Source organism: Herpailurus yagouaroundi, unplaced genomic scaffold, assembly GCF_014898765.1.
Source record: "Herpailurus yagouaroundi ecotype Mexico unplaced genomic scaffold, PumYag 196, whole genome shotgun sequence".
NCBI classification, from domain to species: domain Eukaryota; kingdom Metazoa; phylum Chordata; class Mammalia; order Carnivora; family Felidae; genus Herpailurus; species Herpailurus yagouaroundi.
In genome coordinates, this window is record NW_024412427.1 from 16,540,707 (window position 1) to 16,556,081 (window position 15,375).

At 50.5% G+C, this 15,375-nt stretch overlaps 1 protein-coding gene across 4 annotated transcripts; it reads left to right on the forward strand.

The window, feature by feature from the left end:
• Nucleotides 1-2,863: 2,863 nt before the first annotated feature.
• Nucleotides 2,864-13,203, forward strand: ITPA (inosine triphosphatase). 4 transcript variants are annotated; one of them, XM_040447560.1, is made up of 8 exons: nucleotides 2,876-3,234; nucleotides 5,647-5,704; nucleotides 5,797-5,861; nucleotides 6,473-6,546; nucleotides 7,356-7,387; nucleotides 8,021-8,136; nucleotides 11,504-11,580; nucleotides 12,715-13,203. In XM_040447560.1, the coding sequence occupies exons 1-8, from the start codon at nucleotides 3,169-3,171 to the stop codon at nucleotides 12,854-12,856; spliced, it is 630 nt and encodes a 209-aa protein (XP_040303494.1). In that variant the 5' UTR covers nucleotides 2,876-3,168; the 3' UTR covers nucleotides 12,857-13,203. The 4 variants fall into 4 exon arrangements, with proteins under 4 accessions (XP_040303495.1, XP_040303494.1, XP_040303496.1 ...); XM_040447562.1 differs by lacking the exon at nucleotides 2,876-3,234 and adding an exon at nucleotides 3,282-4,121; XM_040447561.1 differs by lacking the exon at nucleotides 5,647-5,704 and having other exon boundaries at nucleotides 2,864-3,234.
• Nucleotides 13,204-15,375: the final 2,172 nt, after the last annotated feature.

Genomic DNA, 15,375 nt, shown 5'->3' on the forward strand with positions numbered 1-15,375 from the left:
CACATAGTTGAACTCAAGCATAGTTCGTTTAATGAACTACTGCAATCCCCTTTCGCTCTCTTCTATGAACTTGACTGTCTCTTTATACCTTCGCTTATCAGTTAAATCAGTACATTTCTTTTTCGTTTTGTTGTTGACTAGGAGGATCTCTGTCATTGCAACCAAGAGTCCTGACTAGATTACATATACACAAACTTTTGCATGAATTACAGGTATTCATGTATCTCCTCTCTCCCCACAAGCTCTTATACTCCTAGGCCTTCAGCTTTAGAGTGAGGTGTAGCTAGAGCGAATACCCACTCACAATATTCCCTGCTTAATAACCCTTTATGGGCTCCAACGGTTTGCTGGGTGACTGTCCACACCTCTCCAACCTCAGTGATGATTCCCCTAGCACCCAGTGCTCCCAAGGTCCTTCCACTGACCATATTGCATGGTATTTGTTTGTGTGGTACAGGACACACGTCCCAGGCGGAGAGCTTCTTGCCTGAGGCTGTAGCTGAAGCTTTCCACAACCAGGAGCTCAGCTTTGCTCCCTGGGGAAAGCTCCCCTGGGGATTCCCGATGACGTCATGAAGAAGGAAGACAGATGACACAAAGGAAGGGCCACTCACTCCCTGAATCTAACCCACTATGTTCAGACGAACTCCAAGGACCCTCGTACATTGCCTAAACAGGAAACTTCAGACCCCCTTCCCCCCCACCACCACAGGGCACAGTAATGCCTTTTGGCCTCTGCAACATTCCTGCTATGGTAACGTCATTGAGCAAAGGTTTTTAGAGAACATGGGAATTTTTCGATATTCCCTGACAAATTTGAGGGTCTAAAAAAAAAAAAAAAAAAAAAGGGATTATCAGAGGACAAGAACATTAAGCAAAATAACTCATCCAGGCACTGACAGACCTCTGACTTCTGATGCTCTGTCAGGAGTTTCCTCACCAGTAAAGAACCACCCTGAATCTGCCCTTGCTGAGTCCCTGGAGGAAGGAGACAGGTGATTTGTTCACTGGGGATGTCGGCATTGGGCCAAGGCCTCTGGTACAGGTGGGTCTGCTGGGGGCACTCCCTACTCTTTGTACTGTCAGGGAGAAAGAACTTCCTCTGTCCTACAGTCCTCCTAGAAGGATTTAGAATCAAATTGACATGAGAGATTAAGAGGAGAAAACCACATTAAAAAAATTTTTTTTAGTGTTTTTGAGAGATAAAGAGAGACAGAGACAGAGCGTGAACAGGGGAGGAGCAGACAGGGAGACACAGAATCAGAAGCAGGCTCCAAGCACAGAGCCTGATGCGGGGCTTAAACTCACAAACCGCAAGATTGTGACCTGGGACGAAGTCGGACGTTCAACTGGCTGAGCCACCCAGGCGCCCTGAGAAAAATCACATTTAAAAGGCATGTGTATAGGGAATCCACATAGACAAGACATCCCAAGACAATGAAATTGCTGCCTCCAATAAGACAAAGGGGCAATGTGAGGCTCACTAGGAGGAGAAGGGGTAGGGGACTGAGGATACAAAGGGAAGAAAACTGATTAGCAAGGTGAAAAGAGATATTTGGAAAAAACAAGGTTGCTCTATTATGCAGATAAATGCCTTCATAAAGGGAGGGGGGTCTCTGTTAATTAATACTTCTCTTCCTGTTGCAGGCTCTCCTTTCCAATGTAAATTTAGGCAGTTGGGGGGGGGGGTGGGGAGATAGCGTTTCCTGCATCGATTGCATTTTCATTACTTTTAACTCGGAATAATCTTTGTGCCACATTGGCACATTTTGGGGCATCTCATCCTGTACCCCTTCACTGTTTTCAGGATGCAAAGAACTGGCTGAGGCAGTGGGCATGGAGAAGGCATGATGGATCTGAGAGGCTGTAGAGATGAGGGAATGAGGGAGTCAAAACACGGAGGTCTCAAGCCTGGGAGACAGGTGAAAAGACCAGGTTTGTTTTAGCCTATGCCAAATTTAAATTCAAAGGCAAGTAGCGGGATCTAAAAAAATGAAAACAGGGGCGCCTGGGTGGCTCAGTCAGTTGACCCTCAACTTCAGCTCAGGTCATGATCTCAGGGTAAGTTCAAGCCCCACATCCGACTCGCTGCTGTCAGTGCAAAGCCCACTTGGGATCCTCCGTCTCCCTCTCTTTCTCTGCCCTTCCCCCGCTGACGCTCTCTCAAAAATAAATATTTAAAACAAACAAACTCATAGTTAACGAGAACAGACTGGTAGTTGGGTGACTGGAGAATGGGTGAAGGGGGTTGACAGGTACAAACTTCCAGTTGTAAAATAAATAATCCTGGAGATGTACAGCATGGTAGCACGTTGACTACGTCCTGCATATTTCAAAGTTAGTGAGAGTCAATCCAAAAAGTTCTCATCACAAGAAAAAATACATAAGGTGATCGATGTTAACCAGACTTACGGAGGTGAACGCTTCCAAATGTATACAAAGATCAAGCCATTAGTTGTACACCTGAAACTGATACAGTATTATATGTTAATTATATCTTAATTTAAAACAAGTTTTGGTTTTGTTTTTGTTTTTAACCCACGGTCAGACTTGGCGGGAAAGGAGAGACGGGAGTGGGGCTGAAGATGAGGTCAGGATAAAGACCCAGGTTTGCAGCCCTTGCCCAGAAGGAAACAGCTCTCAGAGGCAGATTTGGAGGCGCCCGCGGAGAACGCGAACCGCCCAGAGCACAAGACTGCAGCTCATTACCGTGAAGGTTCTTAGCCTCCCTCGGTGCCCCCTTCCCAGAGTGGGGAGAAAGCAGGGTAGGGGGCAGTGGTTGCAATGGTCTCTCCTAGTCCTCGAAAAGAGCGCCCCTTGGCGGGAGGGCCTGGTCTCGACCGCCAGTCTCTGGAAGACCTAGCAATTCCGGCGCAGACGGGCCGCGCCATTTTCCCCCCTTGTAGCGCCCGGCGCCCCAGGCTGCTCAACCAGATAAGAGGCGCTCTGCTCCCGGAATCTGAGCAAGGAAGCCGAGCCCCCAGCGCGGACTTCTCGCCCCAAAGGCAGCTAGGCTGCCGCTCACAGAGGACGCGCTTCCCGGGAGCCTAAAGCTGCCTTGTCCGGGACGCTAAGCCGGAAGCCGTGCCGCCCGCTTCCGCGCGCCAGCCGGAAGTGCCTGCCACTCGAGGCAAAGGGGCTTCCTGTGGGTCATGCGTGCGGTTCGGCATGGCGGCCCCCTTAGCCGGGAAGAAGATCGTGTTTGTCACGGGGAACGCCAAGAAGCTGGAGGAGGTGCCGGGAGGGCGCGGGAGGCCGACCAGTAGGCGGCTGGGGGGTAGCGTGTGGCAGGGCCCGCTGAGGATAGGGCGGAGAGAAGCGGTCTCCAGGTGGAGGGGGCACGGAGAGGCGGACCCGGGCGTGTGGAACGGGCTGGGCCTCGTGGAGTGAAACAGCCTTGTGCGCGGAGTGGGGCGGCCGGTGGTTGGCCTTGATAGAATGATGGCGTTGACAGATCCGGGCTTGTGAGCTCGGGGTTGCGGGAGCCAAAGGAGTGCCGGGTCCATAGTACCTGTCCCAGTGGTCACCTATTAAGCTAGACCCCAAACCGTGCCTCTTGACACCCCTCTGGAGCTGATCCAGGCCGCCCTGCGGACCCAGGAGTGCCAGACAACGCGTGGGGCAGGCATCCAAACTGAGCCGTCCACGCCCCACCACGGTTCAGAAATGTGGTCCTCAGCGTTTCCAAGCCTGTTTCCTTCTCTGTGAAATGGGGATGATTTGAGAGGTCTGTTTCACAAACCAGTTGGGTGGAGGAGTGAGAGAGGCAATGGATCCAGAGTTCCTGCCTCTGGGAATTTGTGGCTAGCTGTGAGGATTCTGCGGGTGGACGGATAGCCTTTGGCAGCAAGTAATAGGGACACCAGAAGTTTATATAAACCACCAGGTGACTTTTCCTAGTAATACAATGTTACAATGTGATGTCTCACAAGACTTGAGCCTCTCAAGGGCCTATCTAGTCCTTGTAGTTCTCTCTGGATGCTCATCCCTTTCCTGCTGGTGTTTTTCTGCTTCCTTCCCTCCTGCTGGAGGGGGCAGTGAGGCTTCTGCCATACATTAGCTCTGATTAGCTTTGCTTTGGTCAAGGGTTTCCCCCTGCTCAGTCAGCCATGGCCAAGGAGGTGAGTCATGGTGCAAAATCGGTGACATCCGCTAGATATGTCTGAGGCAGACGAGTGGGATGCCGTCATTAGGGGCCCCTTCATTTGTCTGCAGTATAGAGAATGATAGCACTTCTGTACCAGTACAGGGTGTCCTACTCAGGAGCCAGAGCCCTGTGCTAATGAAAAGTTTGGGATCTTGAGGCCAGACCAAACAGACAAGTAGTGACACGCGGAACAGAGCACCATCACAAAGGAAATTCTGTTGTACAATTCTCAAAATATAAATATTTGTAGGGGCGCCTGGGTGGTGCAGTTGGTTAAGTGTCTACCTTTTGAGCTTGGCTCAGGTCATGATCTCACAGTTGGTGAGTTCGAGCCCTGCATCAGGCTGTGTGCTGATGGCATGGAACCTGCTTGGGATTCTGTCTCTCCCTCTCTCTGCCGCTCCCCAGCTTGTGCGCTCTCTCTCTCAAAACAAATAAATAAACTTAAAAAAAAAAAAAAGGAAAGAAAGTTCAAAATATAAATGTTTGTGATCTAGTTAACATATACTTTATTAACGCATTAAAGGATTCAATCTAGCAATGTGTAATTACCATACTTTTATTTTATTCATTTATTATTTTTTTAATGTTTATTTATTTTTGAGATAGAGAGTGACAGAGCACGAACGGGGTGGTGGGGGGGTAGAGAGAAGGAGACACAGAATCCAAAGCAGGGTCCAGGCTCTGAGCTGTCAGCACAGAGCCCAACTCGGGGCTCAAACTCACTTAATCGTGAGATCATGACCTGCACTGAAGTTGGAGGCTTAACCGATAGAGCCACCCAGGCGCCCCTGTTACCATAATTTTAAAAGAGTATTGTAAATATTGTGAGATTCTGCTATAGCTATAATGGAATATGACAACATGTGTGATTTTATTTTTTATTTTTAGAGAGAGAGTGAGCAGAAGAGAGGGCAGAGGGAGAGAATCCTAAGCAGGCTTCGCACTTACTATGGAGCCTGATGCAGGGCTCAATCCCACAACCCTGGGATCATGACCTGAGCTGAAACGGATGCTCAACCCCACATGTGTGATTTTAATAGATTTAAAGGTCACAGGAACTGCTGATGCTGTTTTGGTTTTCTATATTCACAATTGGAAAAGATGCTAAATTTCAACTAGGGAGTAGTGAAAATAAAAAGGTATTTTTTCCCATCCAGGTTTACAGGCTTCTTGAATTCTGGGTAACCCCTGATCGAGAACTGGAATAGGAGGCTAGGTAGAGTTGCAGGGAGCAGGGAGAAGGGGAGAGGGTATTCCGGGTAGCTGGTTAACATGAACAGAGAGACCTGAAGTAGGAGGGGTAGGAGGCTGAGCAGATGGGGAAGCTGACCTGCTGGAGTGGGGCCCTGAAGTCTAGAGTGAGGCTCATGGGCCTAATTTGGTAAGCCTGAGGGGACTGGCCCGAGAATTACCTGAAGAGAAAAGTAGACGACAGCTTGTGTAGTATGGGGAAATTGTTAACAAATGGTGATAAATGTTCTTTCATTTTGGAACAGGTCATTCAGATTCTGGGAGATAAGTTTCCATGCACTTTGGTGGCACAGAAAATTGACCGTATGTCTCTGTTTTGTTTTATTTTTGAAAACTCGTTCCATTTCTCTGTCTCCCTGTTACCTGACTCTCTGTGTGTCTGTTTCTCCAATAAGTGCCAGAGTACCAGGGAGAGCCTGATGAGATTTCCATACAGAAGTGTCAGGAGGCAGCTCGCCAGGTGCTTGTTCCTCGCGTGTCCCATACTTGTTCCTCTTGTCCTGGGGGCTCCTGGGGGCTGTGCCTGCTGGGCTCAGGCAGAGAATAATAGGGTGGGCACAGTTGGTCAAAACTTCAAGGACCTGCCCAGGCCAGCTAGAGTGGGGCCAATTAATGTTTCTTTCTTCTCAACATTGACTGCATAGTATCTCCCAGACCACCACACACACACACACACACACACACACACACACACTTCTCTCTCTGATTTTCAGATACATACACTCCAATCCCTACATTGTCCCCACACATATCTATCTACCGCTGCACTCACACATCTCTGTGGAATTGAGAAAGAGCACTTTATGAAGAGCCTGAGTGTGAATCTCAGCTTTCAGCTCTCCTGTTGCTGTGCCTGGAATAAGCTTTACAACCTGCCAGGTTTTTGGTGTTCCTATCTCTAAAGTGAAGATAAGAGATTACCCAAGGGCTGTTTCCTGTAGCTGTTTCCTGCTGCTACAGATCACAACTAGCTGTGTGTCTGGCCCCAGCCAGGGTGGCCTAGGAATTCAGGCTAGGGACAGGGCCCACTCCTGGTCACAGGTCTCAGGGCTCCATTTCCATGTGCTGCAGGTGCAGGGGCCCGTACTGGTGGAGGACACCTGTCTGTGCTTCAACGCCCTTGGGGGCCTCCCTGGCCCCTACATGTGAGTGCTCCCCTTGCAGGCGCCTGGCCACAAAACCACCTGAACTTTGAAATGATTGGTTACCTAATACTGTGGGTCATTCACTGTCTTGGTGTCAGCACCAATATTTCACATTGTCCTGAGAAGGGATTAGGGATGGGGGAGAGGCATGCCTTTCTTTCTTTTGTAAAGTGTGAGAATGTGATTGTGTAAGTGGAGATGGGCAAGAGGAACCCACCCGCTGGAGAGGTACATTCGTGGCAGATCAATTTCAGGAAAAAGGAAATAAAGAAGTTGAGATCTGAAAATGGATTTCCTTAAAACTATCCAGCGCTCTGGACACCCTCAGGTGGTCCTTGTGTATCTCTAGGATACAAATACCCCGATTTGAATACCCTTGGCCGGGGTTGGAGGACATATGCACAGAAGTGCTTTTGCTGGGTTTTGGATCTGTATATGTTGAGCTTTTGGATCGCCAGTATGTCTGCCAGGGCAGCTGTACCTTACGTGTATTGCACCATACCCTCACCAGCGCTTAGGGCTTCAGTGTTTTGCAGTGTGGGGGATGTGAAGTGTTAGCCACATTTGGTTTTAGTTTGCATTTTTCTAATTACCAGTGAGGTTGAGGTCTTCATAGGTTTATTGATCTGTGCATTGCCTGTATGCCTCCATCCTTTTTCCTATTACTCCTCTTCATTTTGAATGACGGCATTTTCTGTCCTGTCATATGGCCGTCCCAGGGCTCTACTCCCTGAGGAGTGCAGCCCAGAGAAGATGGTAGGAAGCTCCAGCTGCTCCTGTTGTCTGATTCACCTTCGTTTCTCTTGCAGAAAGTGGTTTCTGGAGAAGTTAAAGCCTGAAGGTATTAATCTCCTTTATTATCTCTTCTTTTATCTATTGGGAATTGAGAATCTGGAGGTGGTCCAGTGGAGGAATCCCAACTAGTAATCAGGAATCTCAGGTTCTAGCCCCCACCATGGAGCCTGTGTTCATCTGTTTCACTATCTATAAGAGCAGCTGCCACTCTCCCTACACACACCCAGCTCCAGGGAGCTCTGAGAAGATGGGAGTGGGAGTGGGAGTGGGGGTGCTGTGAGTTTTGGAGACAAAGGCGCTGCAGTTTATTCTGGCTGAGAGGGCTGGCCCTATTGACTGCTGGCCTGTCCTTGCCTTAGCGAGGGCCTGGGCTGGGGGCTGGGGGACTGGCCGCCCCTTGCATACCCTGTCACGTTGTGGGCCAAAATGTCCCCTCCTTAGGTGCTTTAAAAACACTTTATATTATGGAGCATTTCAAACATATACAGTAGTAGAATAGAATAATGAGCTCCATGTGCCCGTCACCCAATTTCCAGGGTTATAAGCACGGAACCTATCTGATGACATGTATAAGCTCCCCACATTTGGTGGCTCCCCCATCCAGGGATTCAGGGATGGGGAGTAAGGCTGGGAGCTGAGCTGCATAGCCATCACTGTATTCCCCCCACCCCCCCCACAGGTCTCCACCAGCTCCTGGCTGGGTTTGAGGACAAGTCAGCCTATGCGCTCTGCACGTTTGCACTCAGCACCGGGGACCCCAGCGAGCCAGTGCGCCTGTTCAGGGGCCGGACCTCGGTGCGTACGAATAATAGTTCCCCTATGTGCCACCAGAGGGTGCTGTGGCTTGAGCCAATGGCCCAGGGTCTAATGCAGGAGGGTGGTGGGAAGGGCCCTCCTGGCCAGTTAGTTCTCAGAGCTTTGCCCAGGCATGCCCCTGGGCATGACAACCAGAAGTGCTGTCAATCCCCAAATCTATTTGACCTCTGAGACTGTTGTTTCTGGGATACACACAGTGGCTCATGGCTGTTGAGGCCTGGTATACCTAGAGCTCTGCACTGTGTGCCCTTCTAGGAAGCAGATATGGAACTGAAGGTGTCAACTCCCAGAGCTACATGGACAACCCCAGTTGCTTCCAGCTCAAGTCTTTTTATCCAACTGCTGAGGCTATAGCTTCCCTTGAGCATCTCACAGCCTTTCCAACTTTTCATGTTCCTGTGCAATCTTCTTCCCCTAGCTCATTCCTTCCTTGACTGCCCTTGAACACACCCATGCCTGCCTAGCACACCCTTGGGTTCGGAAACACACCCCTGTGCTTCTCACAGGATCCAGACCACCTTCTGGGCTGGCCTGCTCCCCTGACAGTGCGGCTGTTCCATCCTTGTGTCGGGAGGATGCATTCTGGCACATCACTCCTCTGCCAGTCCCTTCTCATGATAAAATCCAGAGTCTCCTGTGGCCCGCAGAGCCATACCCCAGAGGCTCCTCTGGGGGTTGCCCACAGACATCTCATCATGCCCTGCTGGTTATATATATATACATATATATATATATATATATATATATATATATATATATGTATATATATATATTTTAATTTTAGAGAGAGTGTGTGCAGGGGAGAAGGGGCAGAGGGAGAGAGAGAATGTGTGCCCTGTTGTACAACAGATCTCTAGAACTTTTTCATCCTGCAAAATTGAAACTATACCCATTGAGCAAAAAGTCCCCTTTTCCCCTCCCCACTAAACCCTGGCAACTGGTATTCCACTTTTGTTTCTAAGAGTTTGGCAACTTCAGGCCCCTCCTATAAGTGGAATCCTACGTACATTATTTGTCTTTTTTGTGGCTGGCTTATTTCTTAGTATAATGTCCGTCATGGATCATTTGTGTTGTAGCATGTGACAGAATTCCTCCTTTTTATTGAGGCTGAATAATATCCATTGTATGTATATTCACATTTGTTTTGTCCATTTATCCATCGATGGGCGTTTCAATTGCCTCCACATTCGGCTATTGTGAATAATGCTGCTATGAACATGGGTGTGCAGATACCTCTTGATCTTGTGCTCAGTTCTTTTGGCTGAACAGAGCCAGGATTGCTGGATCATAATTGCTGGGAAAAATTAGTCGTAGTTCTCTGCTACTTTCACAGAAATGTTCTCTAGAAAATCAGAAATATGAATGACTGCAGGCCCTGCTGATGGGGCTTGCTCCCTGGGGTCCCCGTTCCCTATTTCCTCTTGTCTCCGCAGCTCTGGCTGCTTCACGCACTTTGTTGTCGGCCAGCCTCTGCTTTCGCTGAGGTGGCTTTGTTTCTTCTGGTTTTGTTCTCACTCGAGCTTTCTAAACCCAGTCACGTTGTCTTTTCTGCAACGCCCGTGCCAAGCCCTTCCCCATCTTGGGTCCTGACACCGGCTGTGACTACCACCTGGAGTGTTCTTGCCCAGCACTGTATGTGGCTAAAGTGTCTCCTCATGGAGTTCCTCATCTGGGTTACTCCATGCTGTTGTTCTTGAGCCCAGCTTCCTGTCTGTTCCCTCAAAGGCACTTTGCATTTGGTAATCGTTAATCTGTTGACTGGTGGAAAGCCTGTTTTGCGAAAGAGACCCATTCTATGAGGGTAAGGCTGGGCCTGCTATGACCCCAGTGCTGAGAACACTGCCTGCCCCACCGTTCGTGGTGTGGGTGAGGTTCAGAGTGGTCAGCTGTGGGCCTTGGTCACATAGCTCCCCGCTAGCGGTAGCAGAATTTGCCTTTGGTCTGAACAGTTTGGCAGTTATGGCTACTGGCTCATCCTCATCCTCTACTGCTTCCCTTGTATTTATTTATTTTTTTTTAAGTTTATTTACTTTGAGAGAGAGAGAGAAAGACCAAGAGAGCAAGTAGAGGAGGAGGAGAGGGAGAGGGAGAGGGAGAGGGAGGATCTGAAGCTGTAAGCACAGAGCCTTACGCAAGGCTCAAACTCCTGAACTGTGAAATCACAACTCCAGCAGAAACCTAGATGGATGCTTCACTGACTGAGCCACACAGGCACACTTCCCTTGTATTTTTAAGATTATTATTATTGTTACTATTTTTAAGTTTTTAAATTTATTTTGAGAGAGACAGAGCACGAGCAGGGAAGGGGCAGAAAGAGAGGGAGAGAATCTCCAACAGGCTTCACGCTTTCAGCGTAGAGCCCAGTGCGGGGCTCGAGCTCACAAACCGTGAGATTGTGATCTGAGCCGAGATCAAGAACCCGAAATCAAGAGCTTAACTGACTGAGCCACCCAGGAGCCCCTTATTATTTTTTAACTTTTATGGCAACATGACAGCTCATGATGCTGAGTTAAATTGTTCTTTGTTAACATTATTCTGTTGGAATTTGCCTATTACAGCCAGTATTTACTGAACTCATTTGTGTATTGGACACTGTGCTAAGTGATTTCTGTTTCTTCATTTAATTATTAGGGCCTCCTTTGTACTTTGAGAAATGCAGCAGTTTATTTCACTTAGCATAATAAAAATGAGCGCCTGGGTGGCTCAGTTGGTCAAGCATCCAATTCCTGATTTCAGCTCAGGTCATGATTTCACTATTGTGAGATCGAGCCCCACGTGAAGGGACAGTGCAGAACCTGCTTGGGATTCTCTCTCTCCCTCTCTCTACCTCTCCCCTGCTCGTGCTCGCTCTCTCTCTCTCTCTCTCTCTCTCTCACTAAAAATAAAACATTTGTTTAAAAAAATTGAGTAGCAGGCAGAGGGCTTCTTTGCATAGTTTGGCACCTTATAACTTCTATTAAGAGAAAATGTTTTCTGTCAGTTTTTTCCAAGTTGACTTTCTTCTTTATTGAGGTCACAGTTTGTGAAAGCTAGGGAGGGCAGGTGACCCCAGGGGTATCATTGTATCTGTGGGCTCAAGTTTGTCATTCTTCCGTGTGTCTCTGTGTGTGTGTGTGTGTGTGTGTGTGTGTGTGTGTGTGAGAGAGAGAGAGAGAGAGAAGGGAGAGCTGCCCCACTGCATATTATTTGTGTATTCAGCAAACATTTGCAGGTACCATGGACCCCTTGAAACCGTATCTTTTGAGTAAATGGGGCTTAACCAAACTGAACTCACACTGGCTACTACCCTTCTAGTGCATCTCCTCTATGGCCAGTGACATACCTGTCCCTCCCTTTCGTCTGGCAGGGCCGGATTGTGGTGCCCCGAGGCTGCCGGGACTTCGGCTGGGATCCTTGTTTTCAGCCTGATGGATACGAGCAGACGTAAGGAGCTCCATTTTCTCCCAGGGATGTGGGGTCAGGATAGCCACAGTCTGGGTTGGATCAGCGCCCCGCCTCAGTGCAGGCACGCAGGCACGGGCGGGGCCGGGCCACGGGCTGCCGTTCCAGCTGAAGGCAGCTCCGCTGGGGTGGACTCAAGGAATCCGAGTGGGCCAGTCTCCAGCGTAGGGGCAGCCGGGCGGAGCTGGGAGTCCTGGGCGCCCGGGCTCCAGCTCGCCATGGAGCAGCTGCCGGACTGCAGTGCTTTCCCCTTTCCGCCCTGACATTTCTGTGGGATGATTCGACTTCCCTATCTGGTTTGGAAAAGCGTTAATATTTATAGCCTCTGGTGGGCACCTCATGAAACCCCCACGGTGCCAAGCATTCTCAGTGTGTCACGGAAACCCCACCCCCTTTATTTACACTGGACATGTTGGCCATTATTGGAATCAAGTGTTCCAGGCTAGAGGGGCCCTTAGGGAGTGTGGCCTGGGGCCTCACAATAGCCAAACAGGGCTGAGGACAACATGAAGCCCCACTGTCCCAAGAATGCAAGGGACAGAAATGCTCTATGTCCGCTCTGTTCAATCCAACACGTGGTTAGGGTGGCTGAGGTACTGAAATTATTTTTACTCCATTGTGGTAGATTTCAATTCAAATGGCCGCTTGTGGCTAGTGGCCACATAGCGGACAGCACGGCTCTAAAGTACCCAAGTGGGGTGTGGGATTCTCTAGAGTCCTGATGTGGAGGAGTGGCCACTGGTCGGCTGTCCCGTGCCACCCCCGCAGTACATGAGAGGAGACTGTCGTATTTGCTCTGTCAGGCCCCACTGCTTCCTGTCAACAGATGACAAAGCTGATCAAATATGTAGCTTATCCCCCAGTCCCTGGCTTCCCTTAATGACTTTTGGACAGTAGAGCAAATCTAACATCTTTCCGCACTCATTAATATGGGTTTCCAGCTACAGGGGAATTTAAAATTCTCTCCAGTTTTTTAAAAAATTAACCCTGGCTGTCAGGAGCTGGTGGCCCCGCCACCCTTTCCTGGTGACTCCTTGAGCTTGGGGCTCCGAGGCAGGTGAGGGATGCACACCCCCTGAATCCGGGCTCCTCTGAACTGCTGCTGTTGCCCCTTAGGTACGCAGAGATGCCCAAAGCTGAGAAGAACACCATCTCCCATCGCTTCCGGGCCCTGCTTGAGCTGCAGAAATACTTTGGCAGCCTGAGTCCTCCGGTAGCCGGTGACAGTCGCTCTGGTGGGGGATCTGGGGAAACCTAGCCCGAAACCTCCCCCATCAGGCACCCCTCCAAGTACTTCCTTCAGGGTTCCCACTTGCTAGGGGTGTTGAGACCACCTCACCAGCCCTGCTTGGAGGAGCAGCTGGCTCTGCTTGGAGAAACTTTGGGCAGGGACACCATTTTCTTGCCCTCGGGGATTCAGTGGTCCCTCCTGCAGCCCCTGGCTTAGGATCCTAAAAGGACCTTGGATGTTATCCTGGCTACATCAGGATGGAGATTTCGGGAAGAACCACGCAAATAGCCCTAGATGTGTAAAAAATGCAACAAGTAAGAGTACTGGAAGACACTTGTCTCCAAAATAAACGATACGTCCATTTTGAAACCTGCCCTGGGCAGTTGTCTGTCTCCCGAGTCCCTTTTGGCAGGAGCAGGAAACCTCTCAGGTTGGGGTGATGGTGGGACAAGGGTGGCAGCTGAGGGTGCTGGAGTAGCGCATCTTTCCTTTCGTTCTTGAAGTCTCTGATCACAAGCTGATCTTTTCTTGGCCAGATCCACACCGCCCACCCACCCATTGTGGGATGCCACCACCCAGCTGGCCTCCATGGTGTTTGCTGGGTTGGGGGCAGGCAATGCAGAATGTTGAGTGCTGTCGCAGTATTTCACTATGGCATTAGAGCAGCCAAAGTGTTGGTTTATGATTATAATGCCAAGTTCATTTGTATGGCAGGGGAACAGGGTGGAATCTTGATCCCAGTGGGATGACATGACATGGTTCAGCCTGGGGCCTCCAAGCTTTTCGGGAAGCTTGTCTCAGCTGCCCCAGGCCCTCGCTGTGACCCAGTGAAGCCATTTTCTGGACGGGACTTTAAGGGGCTGGGGTGGCTCCCTTTCCTTCCCTGCAGGTTTCTCTGATAAGGAGGAGGTGCCCACCCTGAGGATATTCAGAAAAGCCTGTTGTGTGCAATGGGGGAGGGGAGAACATAATGCTGGGAGTCCCTCCCGGGCTTATTTCTGTGCTCACAGGCAGCTCTGGAGAATGTCACTTCCAGTCACTGTTCCTCAGTCCTGGCAGCATGGCCCAGGGCCTGAGTTTAACTGTTGTTTCCTCCCTGAAACTGCATCATTGTGTGTGGGTGAGGACAGAACAGCATTCCTTTGCTCCCCACTTGCCTGTGAGGCTCAGCTGGCTTATCTCCCCAGGAAGTGCCAGGGCCAGACCCAGCCTTCTCTAGTTGTCTCCTTGGTAGTGAGTGACGTCTGACTGGGCTCAGGCATGGGGTACTGGGGACCTGTCTGCTCCTGGCCTGGTGATTCTGGATAAGGCCCTACCTGCAGGGGACACCTAGGCCCCTGGGGAGGGGGCCCCAAAGGATCATGAGCCACATGCATGGAGTGGGGACCTGGGGCTTAGGGCAGGGCAGCCCTCTGTGCTTGCTACTCAACTCTTAAAGTGATGTCCTGGGTCCACAGGACACTGTCCCCCTTTGTTAACCTTGAGCTACCCATCCCCGCACACAGCGCCGTGAGTGTTCGGACCCACGCCACCTGCCCAGGAGCAGTCGCGCAGTTGGAAGACGGGTCTTGATTGTGCCTGGTCCCCATTCCTCCAGTCAGCGAGCCAGGGGATACACCTCTCCCGCTCTGCCGTCCATCCAGCCAGGGCAGGGTCATTGTTGCCAGTTATAAGTGGAAGATACCATCTCACCGTCGGGTTGCATTTCTCAGGTACCCAAGGGCATTCTCGCCGCCTGTTACCGTTTGGGTGCCCCCCACCGTAGGTTTTCCTCTTTTCTATTGGGGGTTGGGAGTCATGGTCTTTTTTTGTTGGTTTGCAGAAATTCTTAGCATATCTAGTTATTAGAGGTAGCAGATGTCTCCCTTGGTCTGTGGTGTATTTGTCAAGCCAAAGTCCTGTAAGGTGTGTGATGGGGTCCGTGAGCCAGGTGCTCTACCACTGCCGGTGCCCCCGATATGGCCAGAGTCTCAGATCTGTATTCCCTGCTCCCGCCACGGACTCTGGCCAACCACCAAATGACCAGACCAGAAACACGGCACCTTCTCCCCTCCGGCAAACCAATCCCTGCATCCTGCCATTTGGATTCTTCCCACTTCAGTTCATCCCCACTCTCAGGGCCCTGGTGCAAAGTGCAGCCCCTGCCCCCCCGCCCCTGTACCCATACCCCCCAACGTATAAAATCTGTACCCACTCAGCAGAGGGGACACGTTGCAACTGCAGCTCTGACCTACGTGCGCCTGTTTTTCAATCTGTTGGGCTGCTCTGCAGCTGCCTCTGGGAACCCAGGCTCATGGCCATCAGCCCTGCTCTCTCCACCAGCCATGGCCCTTCACTGGCCCCGAAGGGCCCTCCTCAGGGCCCTCGCACATGCTGTTCCCAGAATACTTCCCCTGCAGTTTCCTGGCAACACAGCAACACCGAGGCCTGGATCTTTCCGCATTTCCCTGTTGGACCAGCATCCACTGTGCGGGGTCGGAGGGGACAGTCCACAGACGGCGCTCCACAAACACCGGTCCTTTTCATTCCACCTCCCCTTCACATTT